Source organism: Stylophora pistillata, chromosome 8 (genome assembly GCF_964205215.1).
Source record: "Stylophora pistillata chromosome 8, jaStyPist1.2, whole genome shotgun sequence".
NCBI lineage: Eukaryota > Metazoa > Cnidaria > Anthozoa > Scleractinia > Pocilloporidae > Stylophora > Stylophora pistillata.
In genome coordinates, this window is record NC_142526.1 from 17,342,617 (window position 1) to 17,357,403 (window position 14,787).

General features: G+C 39.4%; 1 protein-coding gene and 1 non-coding gene across 2 annotated transcripts; both read right to left on the bottom strand.

Annotated features, from left to right (window-relative positions):
* Positions 1-341: 341 nt before the first annotated feature.
* Positions 342-3,545, bottom strand: LOC111341183 (thrombin inhibitor hemalin). Its single transcript, XM_022948132.2, has 5 exons — positions 3,275-3,545; positions 2,663-2,860; positions 1,654-1,851; positions 1,293-1,490; positions 342-551 (listed from the first exon to the last, which is right to left on the bottom strand). The coding sequence occupies exons 1-5, from the start codon at positions 3,327-3,329 to the stop codon at positions 532-534; spliced, it is 669 nt and encodes a 222-aa protein (XP_022803867.2). The 5' UTR covers positions 3,330-3,545; the 3' UTR covers positions 342-531.
* A 9,228-nt stretch (positions 3,546-12,773) lies between these two features.
* On the bottom strand, positions 12,774-12,855 carry Trnal-aag (transfer RNA leucine (anticodon AAG)). Its single transcript has one exon. It is a non-coding gene; the product is annotated as a tRNA-Leu (tRNA).
* Between the last annotated feature and the right edge of the window lie 1,932 nt (positions 12,856-14,787).

The window sequence follows — 14,787 nt, forward strand, 5'->3', positions numbered from 1 at the left end:
AGAAATTTATTAAAGAAATTCCTTCGAATTATTGGCTTTCTTTCAAGACCGAAAAGTACAATGATGATAAATTGTTTTTATGAAGTACGGGAACACTGGGCGCAAAAGTACTATAGGATGGATAGAGAAATTTTGATCAGATGTTAATAGAATAAGTATGAAGTCTGGTGAAAGAAATGTGATTTAGACTCTAACACCCACAATCTCTCTGTCCATAAGCCATATATTTTCTTTTTTTTTTCCAAAGGAAATATAATTTCCCCGATAGTAATACGTAACTTTTTGAAGTCTTTCATCCATCCACTGATAAAAGGATAACTCAAAGATTGCAGGCAAACGCATTCAATAGGAAAACCTCAGTAGGTTTATTTAAGACATAAGGTACAGTATCTCTTAGTGTACTCAAGCAGTGATAGTTTTTCTTAATGAAACACAGATGGTGTGAAACTTTCAAACCAAGAAGTGGAGTAAGTGGTATCTGTTCTCCGTGCAACTATTCTTGTTGATATGTTCTGGTTTCTCCTTTGTCCATCATGTCACACACTTCGAATCTGAAATTGAACAAATTTTGAATATTAAAACTTGCTTCTCTGTCACCGCGTTTCTAAAAAAAACAGAGAATTACTCTCATTGAAATGTTTTTAAATTTATTTAAAGGCAACGATCAATTTAACTGCGTTATAGGGGTGCGAAACTTCTGTCGCTCATTGCGCAGAATGCTATCGTTTTTCGCGACATGTAATTGCAGCGCAACCAAAGGAATAACAATTTGCATGTCTAGAACCAGTCACCTGTGATTGGTTAACAGATTTAGCGTTTCAGAATACATTAAATTTAAGTTTTAATCAGTATGTCGATTGTTAGCTTTGTGTGGTATTTTTAGATCGTCATCCGAGGGGAAGCACTTCTTCAATAGGCTAACCATTTTTCTTGCGCGCATCTTGTTAAAAAAATTAAAAACGACTCACACTTTAATATAGATTTTCAACAATAGTAAAAGGTAGGTTTTAAGCAGACCTCCCCTTCCTCTGAAAGTATGTCCCGATCGACTTATCAATGTTTGTTTATGCAACAGTATACATGTACTAAGACTTTATGGAGGTTTAAATTCACTGGGAATTTTATATAGTAAATTGAAACTTTTTTTCCAAAAAAAGCGTAGAAACATAAAAAAAATTTAGAGTTGCCCAAACTGTAAGATTTCTTTTCATACTAAGGCTTGCAGGATCAAAAAATCTTCAATCAAACTTTGACACTATAGTTTGTAGTTATATGGTACAACATGATCTTACTTTGACATTTCATTTGGCAAGCTTGGAGAGAACGAAAGTTGTTCTTATTTCCTTCGCAGCCGCCGTAAATGAATTGCTGGCATTTTCCGGTATTCTTGTTAAAAAAGAAACGCGGAAATGCAGCCCTGCATGGTCCAGGATCTTCGTGCAGACAGCAGACTTCAGCCAAATCTGAGCAATCCTTTGCAACTTGCTGATCTACCAAAAAGGCAAATGTGCATGTTACATGAAATCCCCCGGCTATTATCCAGACCTAATGGGAGTCGACTGTCCAGCGGCATTTTTCATGCAAGTCAATGTTCAAATAGGCCTTGATTCCATAAGCAGTAGCTACAGGTATCATAAATATTAATGGTCTTACCTGGGCATTTCCATTGGCAAGCCTGAAGAGAACGAAAGTTGTTCTTGTTTCCTTGGCAGCCACCGTAAATGAACTGCCGGCATTGTCCGGTATTCTTATCAAAAAAGAAACGCGGAAATGCAGCTCTGCATGGTCCAGGCTTTTCGGGCAAACGGCAGACCTCATCCAAACTTGAACGATCTTTTGCAGCTTTCAGATCTATGAAAAGGGAAATGTTCAGGGATTGTCCTGTAACTGTATCATAAAGTTTGCACTTAAACCACCAGCCGACGGCTATTTTGGTCTCTGCAGCACGAAGCTACTAGTATAGGACACAGTTTAGGGTTCATCCCTCACCCCTTCCCTTCCTCTATGGCTGGGGTGGTGGTTGTGGTATGTACGAGATAAAAACTAAAAAAGTATACAAGAAACATCTTACAAATCACATTCTATCACGGTGATTTTACCAAGATTTTCAGCTGATTATTTCATCAGTCGCGAGGGCGATTATTTTTAGGGAGAAAATACTTTCCCGATCACCCCTTGTAGATGACAACAATGAATATGGCGAGAAGGTAAAAACAAATGTTATTTCTAAGTGATGATCAAGGGTAAAGCAGATTTTTTGCGCTTTGTATAGCATCGAAACATGATGATGCTTATGGATTCTCCGTGAAACGATTTTCGCCAGTAGTGAATTATAGGTTTTCAAGTGAAACTGTTCTGCCTCTGACAGTTTATCATGGTCGGCTTATCTACGTTTGCCCAAGCAACGATGTAAATGGTTTGTCGGGCGATTATGCCTAGTGTACTGAAAATTGTTATGATGTTTCTCTTTTCATTGTAAAGTTCACTCAGTTTATTCAGAGCTACCATTCAGAGAAAGCCCAGAAAAGGATAAACCTCAGTTACCCAGACGCTAATGCTTTGTTTTAATACTACAGTTAACAGGATCGGCAAGCTCCGGCAAAGATCCAAATAAGTGCTCAAATAAACATTAATGCCGTATTGAGTAGCTACATGGTCTTACCTGGGCATTTAACTTGACAAGCTTGGAGAGAACGAAAGTTGTTCTTGTTTCCTAAGCAGCCACCATAAATGAAAGGCTTGCATTTTCCAGTATTCGTGTCAAAAAAGTATCGCACAACAAAAGCCCAGCATGGCCCAGGCTTTTTGCGCAGACGGCAGACTTCGTCCAAACTTGAGCAATCTTTTGCAGCTTTCAAATCTACCAAATTGAGAAATTTACATGTTGAGGGTAATCATGTAGAGTATACTATAAAGTCTCTAGCCTAGAACCCATCCTGCCGACGGTTATTCCGGATTCCAACAACATTAGGATGATAGCAGTCGAGTTAGCGTCTGTCCGATTCCACTTCTCTTTTCCTATGGAAGGGGTGGCCGTTACCTCGAATGTAAGAGGTATAAAACTGGTAAAAAAGGGCATAAAAGTGAGACTACAGAGAAATCTTACAAACTACATCGATCTCAGTCTGCAATGTACCAAGATTTTGATTCATTCCAACGAATGACGCCGAGTGAAAATCACCACTGATATAATCTGGGCTAATGCAGAGGCCAAACAAATTTAAAAGGTGTCTTGGAAAATAGCGATAGCAGTTGAATGCACTATTATATTTACCTGCGAAGAAGAATACTATGAATGTATATGTTGCAATGATTCCAGCCAGTTTCATCTTGCTCGTGGATTCTTTAAGATCGACGATGACTTCCGAAGACTTGTAATGCGTGATATGTGACTCGCAGCTAAGCAGAGAAATTAGCTTATATCTCTTTTGACGGTTAGGCCAACAGCGGTGTTATTCAAGGTCATCATCAACAGAAAGGTTTCCACTTTATCTGTTTATGGTGACGATGCTTTAGTCAGCTTAGTTTGCACGAAGAGGTACTTCTGACCAAAGAATACTCCCTTTAGTCATAAGGTCACTTCCGTGACGTGATTAAGTGGAGGAACGTATGATTACTAAACAAACGTGGTTCGATTCTATTTTGTCTTAAAACGCGTGATTTTGATAACGTACCGCATAATGAGTGGGACAAAGACCACAAGACCCTGTAAGAAGATCAAAGTAATAAGCAATGTTTCAAATTTGGTACGAAAAGCTAAATTGCATTGTTTGGGCGAGAAACATGATGGAAAGGTGTCTTATGGGTGGAGTGGAAGAAATCAGGAAAAGAATTTAAGAATTTACGATTTTAAAAGTGTTATCAACAAATCTTCAAGTGAACTGGAGACTAGATGCGTGACACTCAAATACCAATGAGATGAGCAAGTTATGAAAACTCTATCAGCACTTATGTCTTGCAAGTGAAATTTCTGAGATATAATGGCCTCTCATAACTTGATTTATTACAAAACGGTCAATCTGGCGCATTGGAAATTACTAAAGTATTGTTGATGTTCGACATATAAAGCGTGCTTTGATTGCGTGGTTTAGCAAGTATACAGGACGTGTGCTGAAAACATGCTTTATCCGATTAAGAAGAGAGGTCATTTAAAATTAGCCTACCGTCAGATTTAAATTCCGAGAAAAAATAATCAGCTAAAAAATACTTTCCTTATTGCAAAGGTAAAACGTGAAGGAACCAGCAAATTATTGAATTTCCCACCAACTGCCGCTGCTTGACAACATTGTTGTGGCAGAAAAGTATGAACCAAAAGAAAACAAATCGTGCAAAACAAAACATACCTTTTTTAACGTTACTTGTCAACTGTTTTGGATTATTAGGCTCTACTAATCTTAGCCCTCCATTTAATCAAGTTTGTTTTTTGTTTTAAACTTAACGTTTGGTCAGATTTTGTTGGGTAAGTATATGAAAAATACAAAAAGCTCCCCAAGTAGAAGTAAGTTGTTCTACATAGAAGAAATATCTTTACGCTCTCGCACCCGAATGGGTTTGGCTAGATACATTCCCTCGACTACATTTATATCAACGCTTTCGCCGAAAAAAGCAATGGCAAAGCCGCAACCGTACAACAAGTTATCAAATTAATTTAATGAACGTTTGGATATTTTAAAGCTTTTTTGAAATCTAATGTGAACTTGTTGGCTAAAAAGCCAAGAGCTTTACAGTTTGGAGGAGAACATTGCTTCCCAAATTGTATTCATTTCTCTTTAAGTATTGGCAATCTTTAGGTAATGTAAGAAATCATTGAGTACTAAGCAAATGTTAACTTGCTGGATCTGTGAGGAAACGCCTTTGACAACAATGGAACGGTCTCCCTCATGCATTTAAAATTAAAATAATGATTGGACCATCATTATTGACCACAATGAACAAAAATAGCCAAAGTCTTTTCCTGTTTCCTCCCTTCTTCGCTTACACGCAGTAAGAATTACAGCCCACACACAAGAATTTATAAACTACACACGCACACAAATCTGTCGGCGAAACCACTTGTCAATTTTCTATACACGTGCGTAAACACTTGTTGATGATCGGATCTCACACATATTCAAACGAAATTTCCACTGTTGCATTATGCTCTCACGATTATTTTAGTGCCTTACGTCACGCTTCCAGCAGTTTCCAACCTAAGGTTAAGGAATCTTAACTTTTCAATGGGAGCAACTCAACGTTCAAATTATCAACCGTTGCCCTACAATTCAAAAACTTTCTTTGCAAGCCAACCTTGCATTGTTAACTTTTCTCTTTTTTGTACCAATTAGCAATGTGCGTAACACTGTACAACTCTATACTTGCGTTGATTTGAACTGAAGAGGACAACAAAACTGTGGAAAAATGTTTGTAAAATGAAAAAGCGTTGAGCCAATGATAAATTGAAATGACCATCAAGTACTTTGATTTCCTGTCAGATCCTCTGTTTTTTTTTTTTTTTGTTTTTTGTTTCAACTTCTTTTTTTAATTTTTATTTAAAGCTTTATCTGACCATGGAAATCATTACTAAAAATAACACGGAATTACATGCCACAGTGATCTTAGCCGACGTGCAGCCGTATCTTCTCACCCCCAAGGAGGAAACGGAAGGGAGGAAACGTTTACGAAAACTTGACACAAATCGTGTTCTGTGACGTCATTCTAATCCATGCAAAATAATGTAACTTGATAATATTTTTTGCGAAGTGGCACGCACTAATGTGAAATGTCATCGAGGTAAACAGCAACATTGGAGTAAATTTATTTTCTATTATTTCGGGGAAATTTGTAATTCAGTGTCCGCGTTCGAATATTTACTTTGCTTTAAGGATATAGAGAAAGCCATTATGAGCGATTTTGCTAAAGAGAAAGAAGAGGGCGATGTTCGATCAGCATCGCGCTTACGAAACTAGATTTAAACCTCAAGCCAACTGGGAGCAGTTAGCATAAGTAGCGCATAAATAGCGCTATCTACTGCGAGGATCGTGCATCATACGTATCTAATACCGCAGTTCAAAATATATGAACTTCATATATTTATTCTATCTCATTTATCACTTTCACGGGTTTATTACGAATCAACTTAACGGCCTGCTCCCAGTTGGCTTGTTAGCTCAATTGGTAGAGCGCTGCACTAGTATCGCAGAGGTCAGTGGTTCGAGTCCCGTACAGGCCTGATTTTTTTCAGGTCTGATTTTCGCTATTGCATAAATAGCGCTATCTACTGTGAGGATCGTGCATCATACGTATCTAATACCGCAGTTCAAAATATATGAACTTCATATATTTATTCTATCTCATTACAAGTATTATGTTTACATACTGGTTTTACATTTAACCTATTTTGTTCATCCTACAAACAGTGACGAAACGGCTGCTTAAAAACTAAATGGAGATGATATGAAATAATTACTTTTCGAAAATGCTGATTTTTTCGCTTTTCAGAAGAGCTGAATGTTGTTTTCGAGGCCCTTTGAATAAGAAATTCATACAGTACTAATTGGTCGACTTTGCTACCATGGGAATGTGCTGTACTTCTTAAAAAATTCTTTTTATAATGCTATTTAACACGGTGGTGTTCTCGAAAAACCTGCTAATGTTTCTCCAGAACAATCCTTGTTTGAATAGACCCGTTTGTTTTTAAATCGCGCCATATAGAGGTTTTGCACAGCAGCCATGTTGGATGGCAGGAACAATGGATTATTTTACCCATGGGAAAAAAATTTCTTTCTCATGCAAAATATTTTCATTGTTCCTGCCATCCAACATGGCTGCTGTGCAAAACCTCTATAAACAAAGGTAAAATGGCTCAGAAGCCGCCGTGTCATTTACTCACTGCCTATTGTTTGGCGTGTCATTTCTCAATTTTACCGCGCGCTCACCTCAGTATTCCGTTATCCTATGGATTTACGACAGTTTACCAACTGTGGAAAAACGCCAAATTGTCGTTTACAGAATGGTTTAAGTGGTTGAAAGCCAATCAATAACAGGAGTGAACTGTGAAAAGGCGAACCTCCTTCATGCTTAATAATAATAATAATAATAATAATCTATTTCTTATATAGCGCTATTTACAATGACAGATCAATAGCGCTTCACAATTGATATCTCTAAATATTAAAATCTCATCTAATTCAAAAATAATTACGTATTACGGTTAAATTGGCTATATAGAATTCATAATTTAACCACTATTGAAAGGTTTGCCTAAAAAGAAAAGTCTTAATTGAATTCTTAAAAATTTCTACAGATCGGATATTGCGTAATTGCAATGGTAGCTCATTCCATAGATGCGGTGCAGCTGCCTGAAACGCACGTTTACCCAGGGTTGCCAGCATTTTTCCTCTAGGTGGCTCTAATAAAATACCTGAGTTAGATCTAAGATTGTACAAGGACTTGCGTTTGATAACTAAAAGATTGCTAAAATATGCGGGTGCGAGGCCATGGATGGCTTTAAAAGTTAATGATAGGATCTTAAAGTGTATACGCGCTAGTACTGGTGACCAGTGTAACTCATAGAGTGCTGGAGTAATGTGTGAATACTTCCCGATATCCATAATTAGTCTGGCGGCAGCATTTTGCACGCGTTGTAACTTAGCTATTTGCTCTTTGGGAAGGCCATACAATAAAGCGTTACAGTAATCTAACCTACTCGTGATGAATGCGTGTACCAGAGTGAGTAAGCTGTCTCTCGATAAATACTTCTTAAAAACCCTCATTACATACATTAGTAATATGGTGGCGCATATTCAGGTTTGGATCAAGCCAACTCCCAAGGCTCTTAACTTAGTGGCTAGATTTTATCTCTGAACCACCTACTTTAATATTCATAGCCTGTAATTTGTTAAGTTGCTGGCGTGTTCCAATAATAATAAACTCTGTCTTATCTTCATTAAGAAGGAGTCTATCGTGGATCAGCCAGTGCCTGATCTTCTCGATACAACATTCCATCGCACGGATTGCATCTTCCTGGGATGTGTTACTGATAGGTTTGAAACTCGTCGGCATAGCAATGCACGTGTGGAAGTTGATCTTCAAACACTCTGAATAGCTTGAATGCATAGATTAGAAAGAGCAGGAGGCCCAGACATGACCCTTGTGGGAAACCACATTCCAGGCTAAAGCGCTCTGAAAGAGATCCGTCGATGGAGACTCGCTGGCCTCTTTTCGCCAGATACGACATGAACCATTCCAACGCCAATCCGCATATCCCAAGCTCCTCATTCAAACGAGTAAGGAGGATGTTATGATTAACCGTATCGAAAGCGGCACTAAGATCGAGCATGACCAGCAAGGTGACTTCTTGAGTGTTCATTTTCATGAGAATATCGTTCGTGACTCTAACAAGAGCCGTTTCCGTACTATGATTTTTACGATATGCAGACTGAAACTCAGGATATAGTGAATGAGTCATCATACGGGTGTGTATCTGCTCGTACACCATCCTATCAGTCAGCTTTCAAACACACTGCAGGTTGCTGACAGGTCTGTAATTTTTGTATAGAGGGTCTAGCCCAGACTTCTTCAGCAGAGGAAGGACAAGCGCACACTTCCAGTCATCAGCGAATAGCCCAGACTCAAGTGATAAATTGATCATTTTCGTTATGATCGGTAGAAGCACGTCAATGCAATCTATCACTAGGGATGTTGGCATAGCGTCTAGATTGCAGCTTTATTTGTACTGCTGTTGATGAGCTTTCGAACCTTCTCTTCCGTAAGGGGGCTAAATTTGCTGAGGGGGGGAGGTGATACTGGGGCGTAGTCGTCGGGGAGTGCTGGAAGCCCTTGCGCCATGTTGTCGAGATTGGAACCAATGGTCTCAATTTTCTGAATAAAGAAAGTTTCCAGTTGATTTGCCAAGTTAATGTTATCGTCCACGGGTGGATACACCGCCCTGTTATCCCCCTGGTTGAGTAGCTTCTTCGCTGCTAAAAATAGGTGGCGCTGACTGCTGATATTATCCTGGATGAAGTTATGATAGAATTTGTGTCGAGCTTCATTCATCAAAGCATTCGCATTGTTATTTTTTGCTTTGTACGCCAGCATATTCTCCCTAGAGCCAGTTCGTCGCCACTTCTTCTCAGCCTTCCGTTTCTCCCGCCTTGCTGCCTTGATTTCCTCGTTGACTGAACCAGGGAACTAATGACCTAGAGCGTATCACTTTTGTACGCATGCCGATCAAGAGCATGAGCTAAGGTCTTGTTATAGCGGTTAACGAGTTCATCAAGAGTATCCGGAGTGTTTTGGCAGAGCTCGGAAGACAATAGATCAACGTGTAGCTTTTCCCTGTCAATGTCCTTTATTTTTTTGTTGGACACTTGTTCTACTTCGGGGTTGGTTTTCCCAATTCAAGATCGAATAGAGCAGTAGTATGATCAGAGAACAAATAAACAGCTATAGGCTTAGCAAAGAGCAAAGAGTCCGAGCATCGAGTTATAATCAGATCCAGCGCATGTCCAGAAATGTGCGTAGGCTTGTCGACGTGCTGCTCGAGGCCCATCAAGGTCAGCAGTTCCAGGAAACGAGCGGCGTCTGAATCATTGGGAACATTCACATGGATATTAAAATCGCCAGTGATCAACAATGGCTCAGGGGACATTACAACGGATTCCAAATAGGCCAGGAACTCGTCCAAAAATACGCTGGTGGAGACAGGATGGGCGGCAGAGTAGGGAATTCGGTAGATTACAATCACCCTTAGTTTACTAGACCCGTGTTTCAGAATCCATTTACCAAACTCGAACGACCTGCGTTCACAACTGTCCACTTTTCGCACATCGATGGCTTCATTCAATAACAATGCAATCCCCCCGCCTGCTCTACCGACTCTCTGATGTTCAAACAATTTGTACCCTGGTAGCGTAATCTCCGTTTTATGGGCCTTTCGGACAACCATGATTCGGTGATGGCAAAAATATCAGCACCAGTTAAAGATTCGTAAGAAAAAAAATCGGCCGATTTGTTTTTAATAGATCTAAAGTAGCATTTAGGCAGCAGAGCCTAAATGGCACATCGGTATTGAAGGGTCTTAAATAATTCAAGCGGTTCGAAGTTACGACAGGAATATTTAATAAGTTCCCCGATTCGCCATTAACAAATCTTGTTTCTGGGCCAGGATTCTCGCAAATATCGCCCGCCAGCAGTAGGAGATACGAGACCACCAGCGTCGCGTCGAGTAAGCATAGTCCAGACTTAATTTTGAGCACCGGTGGAATGACCTCCGTACTACAATACCATTGCATTGAATTCGTCGTAATAAACCTTGAGTAACGTTGAGTTGATTTTCTCATAGTAAACCTTGAATAACACTCCCTGTCCAGACTCAGCACTTTGCATAGCGACCAATAACTGTTAGGTAGATCTGCGGATGACTTAGAAGGATCCGAAGTTCAAAGAGTGTTAAAACGAGCACTAGCAGCGCGGAGCTTCTTAAGACACATCGGCCCGCCATCACCATGAGTACATAACCCTTACCATTACGGTTCGTTTTCGATCAAGATTCTCCCAGGCTTTTAGAGCTCAGAATGAAAATTAAATGCACTAAATAATGTTCGAACTTTAGAAAAGGAGGTATCGAGGTCTTACCTGAAGGTGTATGCACTAGCTTTCGAGTTTACAACCCCACAATTTTCAGAATGACAACTGTTAAACATTGCATGGCAGAGAAGTATAAAGTTGCTGCAATTTTTAGAATATGGAAAGGAATATTAATCTCGGCAAAATGTATATATAAATGTATATTTCTCGATGCCTATTAGATGAGTAATTTTCTAGAAAAAAAATATATATATATATGCACACATGTTCCCAGTAAATCTGGTGATCGTAAGTAGTTCATCAAATTGATAACCTTGGTTTCTTTCGAGTAAACCGAGGCTAACCATTTCTGGAGCAGACCTTCCTCAGCTCAAAACTTCAAAAGAGCGTTAACTGATTCAACTTCTTAACTTTCTTCAATCTTCTAACCGCATTTTTCAGAAAATAACAACTTTATCTCTTATACTTTTCTCATTTTCCAATAAAATTTTGTCGGCAGACAAAAATTATTTTGGACAAACATTTGATAAATATGGCAGCGGTAGGATTCGAGCCCACGCTTCCGAAGAAACTGGTGCCTTAAACCAGCGCCCTAGACCACTCGGCCACGCTACCCTTCGCATCTCTAACATCATCATTATGATGGTGATGTTAGAGACATCACCCAATACTTGCTTCAAGTTCTAGCTGCACCTAAGTGCTTTACAACAGAACAGATCACAATTCAATTTGGTATATCAACTAAGTTGAAATTGTAAATTGGCCACCGTAAAGAGTTGAAAAGCTGACGTTTCGAGCATTAGCCCTTCGTCAGAGCGAATGAGGGAATTTTGGGTTGTGTGTGGGTTAATATGCAGAAACGCTATTGGTGGGGGCATAGCGACTAGAAAAACATGCATAAATTATTAGAATTAAAAGCGTTCGTTGATAGCCGTGGAAGTAAGAGTGCCGATTTGAAAGATTTGAAAGCGTTTGTTGATACCTGTGGGATTAAGAGTGCCGATTTGGAAGATGAACTTTTGTTCGAGAGTTTTGCGGCTTTCCGAGTTACCTAAATGTAAGGAAAGACCGCAGATTTCCATATGATACCAAGAATATATGAAGTTCACATATTTTGAACTGCGGTTATAGATACGTATGATGCACGATCCTCGCAGTAGAAAGCGCTATTCATGCAATAGCGACAATCAGACCTGAAAAAAAAAATCAGGCCTGTACGGGATTCGAACCGCTGACCTCTGCAATGTATAGCTTTATCATCACGGGTTTATTACCCATCAACTTAACGGACTGCTCCCAGTTGGCTTGTTAGCTCAATTGGTAGAGCGCTGCACTAGTATCGCAGAGGTCAGTGGTTCGAATCTCGTACAGGCCTGATTTTTTTCAGGTCTGATTTTCACTATTGCATAAATAGCGCTTTCTACTGCGAGGATCGTGCATCATACGTATCTATAACCGCAGTTCAAAATATGTGAACTTCATATATTCTTCGTATCTGATTTATCATCACGGGTTTATTACAAATCAACTTAACGGCCTGCTCCCAGTTGGCTTGTTAGCTCAATTGGTAGAGCACTGCACTAGTATCGCAGAGGTCCGTGGTTCGAATCCCGTACAGGCCTGATTTTTTTCAGGTCTGATTTTCGCTATTGCATAAATAGCGCTCTCTACTGCGAGGATCGTGCATCATACGTATCTTTCTCCATTCTTTTCTCTGTCTGCTTCTTTCTTCTGGAGTGTTTTTTCGTGTTTTGATAACTCGCTCTTTTCGTATTTCTTCATCTTCAAAATCCTTCACAAATTCCGTCATAATTATGTGGCTAACTGATCTATTTTTCAAAACACAAATGAGCTCGAGATAGGTGTAATCATAGTGTAATAGTATAAAACAAAGGTCTGTTGATGTGCAGGAACTTCAATACTCGTTTTAATGAAGTTGATGACATGTGCAAGCCGGAGTTGCTCTTCACTCGTTTTTGGTTTAATTTGCTTTCATTATGTGACATTCTTCTGTCAGAAGAGCGTCGGGTAAAACACCTCGCAAGGATCATACGTGACAACACCCACCGCGCCTCGACTACCGCTGAAAAAGTTCCATACAATTCCTTATAATAAAATTATAAGGAATTGTATGGGGCTTTCCAGGATACTTACAGTGCAACACCCGTGTTTGTAGACAAAAAATATTTTGGACAAACATTTTATGGCAGCGGTGGGATTCAAACCCACGCCTCCGAAGAGACTGGTGCCTTAAACCAGCGCCTTAGACCACTCGGCCACGCTACCCTTCACGTCTCGTATTGTTCACGTCTCCGTGCACTTCATTCATGCTCTGGCCGCATCCCAAGTGCTTTACAACAGGATAGAGCACAGTTCAGGCGTCTCTATTTGTTGAGCATTCTTGTTAACAATTATCTCTCCTGATAAAAAGATCATTTTTACGTCGAAGTAACTTTTTGTTGATTTGAGTTTCTCAGACTCGAGAAGATAATATGATGATCCACGATGACCCTTAGGAATAGAAAATCGATAGCCGGCAGAAGCCATGACGCCATGATGGCCTACAGAACAACAAATCACAACAATGGGTTTGCGCTCGGACTAGACCAGCGTGCAATCGACTTTTTTTTTAATGAATGTGAAGCACATACGTCGAGGTTTACCGAAATATTTTTCTTCTATCCAAACGAAACTCGCACATAGCTCAAATTCTCACAACAGGGATAGCATGTCTTCCATCGCCACAAAAATTCATTGCGGCTCGACTTAAGATCAGGATGATTTGTCCCGCATACATTTCAACCGACGCCATTCCAATTACTCTGCGCCATGTCTTTCAAGTGAACCGGGTGCCAAGGGCCATAGATATCAATGACAACAATGCGGGACTGAAAAATGTGGGGCTAGCCTAAGTTTTTAGATATTGAACCGTGACGCCATGTTTCATAACATCATGGTATAGACAAAACTATGTATGGTCACTGCCATAGCGAAAGAGGATGATCAAGCAATTTCAACTTAAAAGTCTGAGTGAGTAACCTCATAAATAACGCAAGAGTGAGAAAGCAATTCGCTGTTGAATTCACGCAAAATGAAGTACCACAGAGGTGGGTGACAAAGCAGTTTGCAAGCAGCTATATTATTATGCTGATTGATAAAATATTCTTGTTCTTTGCCCTCCACTGAGATAGAAACAAAAATTCGTACCTTTGCTGATTAAAAATTGAAATAGAAAATATTGAAATAAATATGTATAGTCTAACAATAAAAATATCATTAACAGAAGGCTCTTAAGCGCGACGGAAATTTATACTTGTTAATGAATTTTCATAAGATCGCTTGCGATCAGGAAGGCAAGCTAAAGAGTTTAAAAGAATCAACAATGCTCGCACCAACTGCTAGTCATTCATTTCGTGGTTTTCGCCTCTCCTTGTTCGTGCTTCTTATAAAATATCTGCTATCCAGTTTGGGCGGTAAGATCATTTTACTATAATTTATTCTAACCTTTATTCCACCAATTTTTTTATTTAGTTCTCGGTGCCATTTTCCTTGTATTTTATGCACTAGAAATTTAGTTTTAGTTTTTTCGGAAGGGACTTTTTCATTACATGCGTCGATTGAAGGCATTGGTCTTTGTTGCTTCCTCTTTCGTCTTCCATCCCTATCCTCTTTCCATTCCGTTTTTACTCGTTTCGATTTTAGTGTTAAAATTATTGCCTAAGTGTCCTTACATAATAAATTTGGGTCAAAGTGTTGATGAATCGTTCGACTGAAAATGTGTCTACATTTTTAAGCTCTTTCCAACTCCTATCGTGACATACACTAAAATCTCTGTATCATTATAGTTTTGATGTTCTTTGGAACCTGTCCCTGAGTGATATCCGCTACAGTCCACCTTTATGAGGGTGTCAGATTCAAATAAATTCTGTTTGCTGAAACTATGAAACCTTGTTTTCCGCTCTATGCAAAACTATTCCGTTCTGTCCGCGATGTTCGTCTGTTTAAGCTTCCCGACGACACGGCAGAACAAATGTTCTCGGTCGCCATTCACTGCGACTAGAAATAATGGATACAAAGAAGTAATGTATTTTCCCCTTGAATTTGAACTCTATTAGCTTTACAAGCAGTTCATATAGAAGTAAGATGATAAACAAAGCTTGCCTATAAAAACAAGCGATCAAAATGTAGAAATAGTCGGTAAAAATGGGCTGCAAATAC

Bases quoted from the DNA above. Each gene is read 5' to 3' on its own strand.
- LOC111341183 (XM_022948132.2), bottom strand. From the start codon at position 3,329: ATGAAACTGGCTGGAATCATTGCAACATATACATTCATAGTATTCTTC. The intron at 1,852-2,662 runs GTAAGACCATGT...CCCTTTTCATAG, and splicing joins TTGTCAAGTTAAATGCCCAG to ATCTGAAAGCTGCAAAAGAT. The intron at 552-1,292 runs GTAAGATCATGT...GTTCAATTTCAG, and splicing joins TTGCCAAATGAAATGTCAAA to ATTCGAAGTGTGTGACATGA.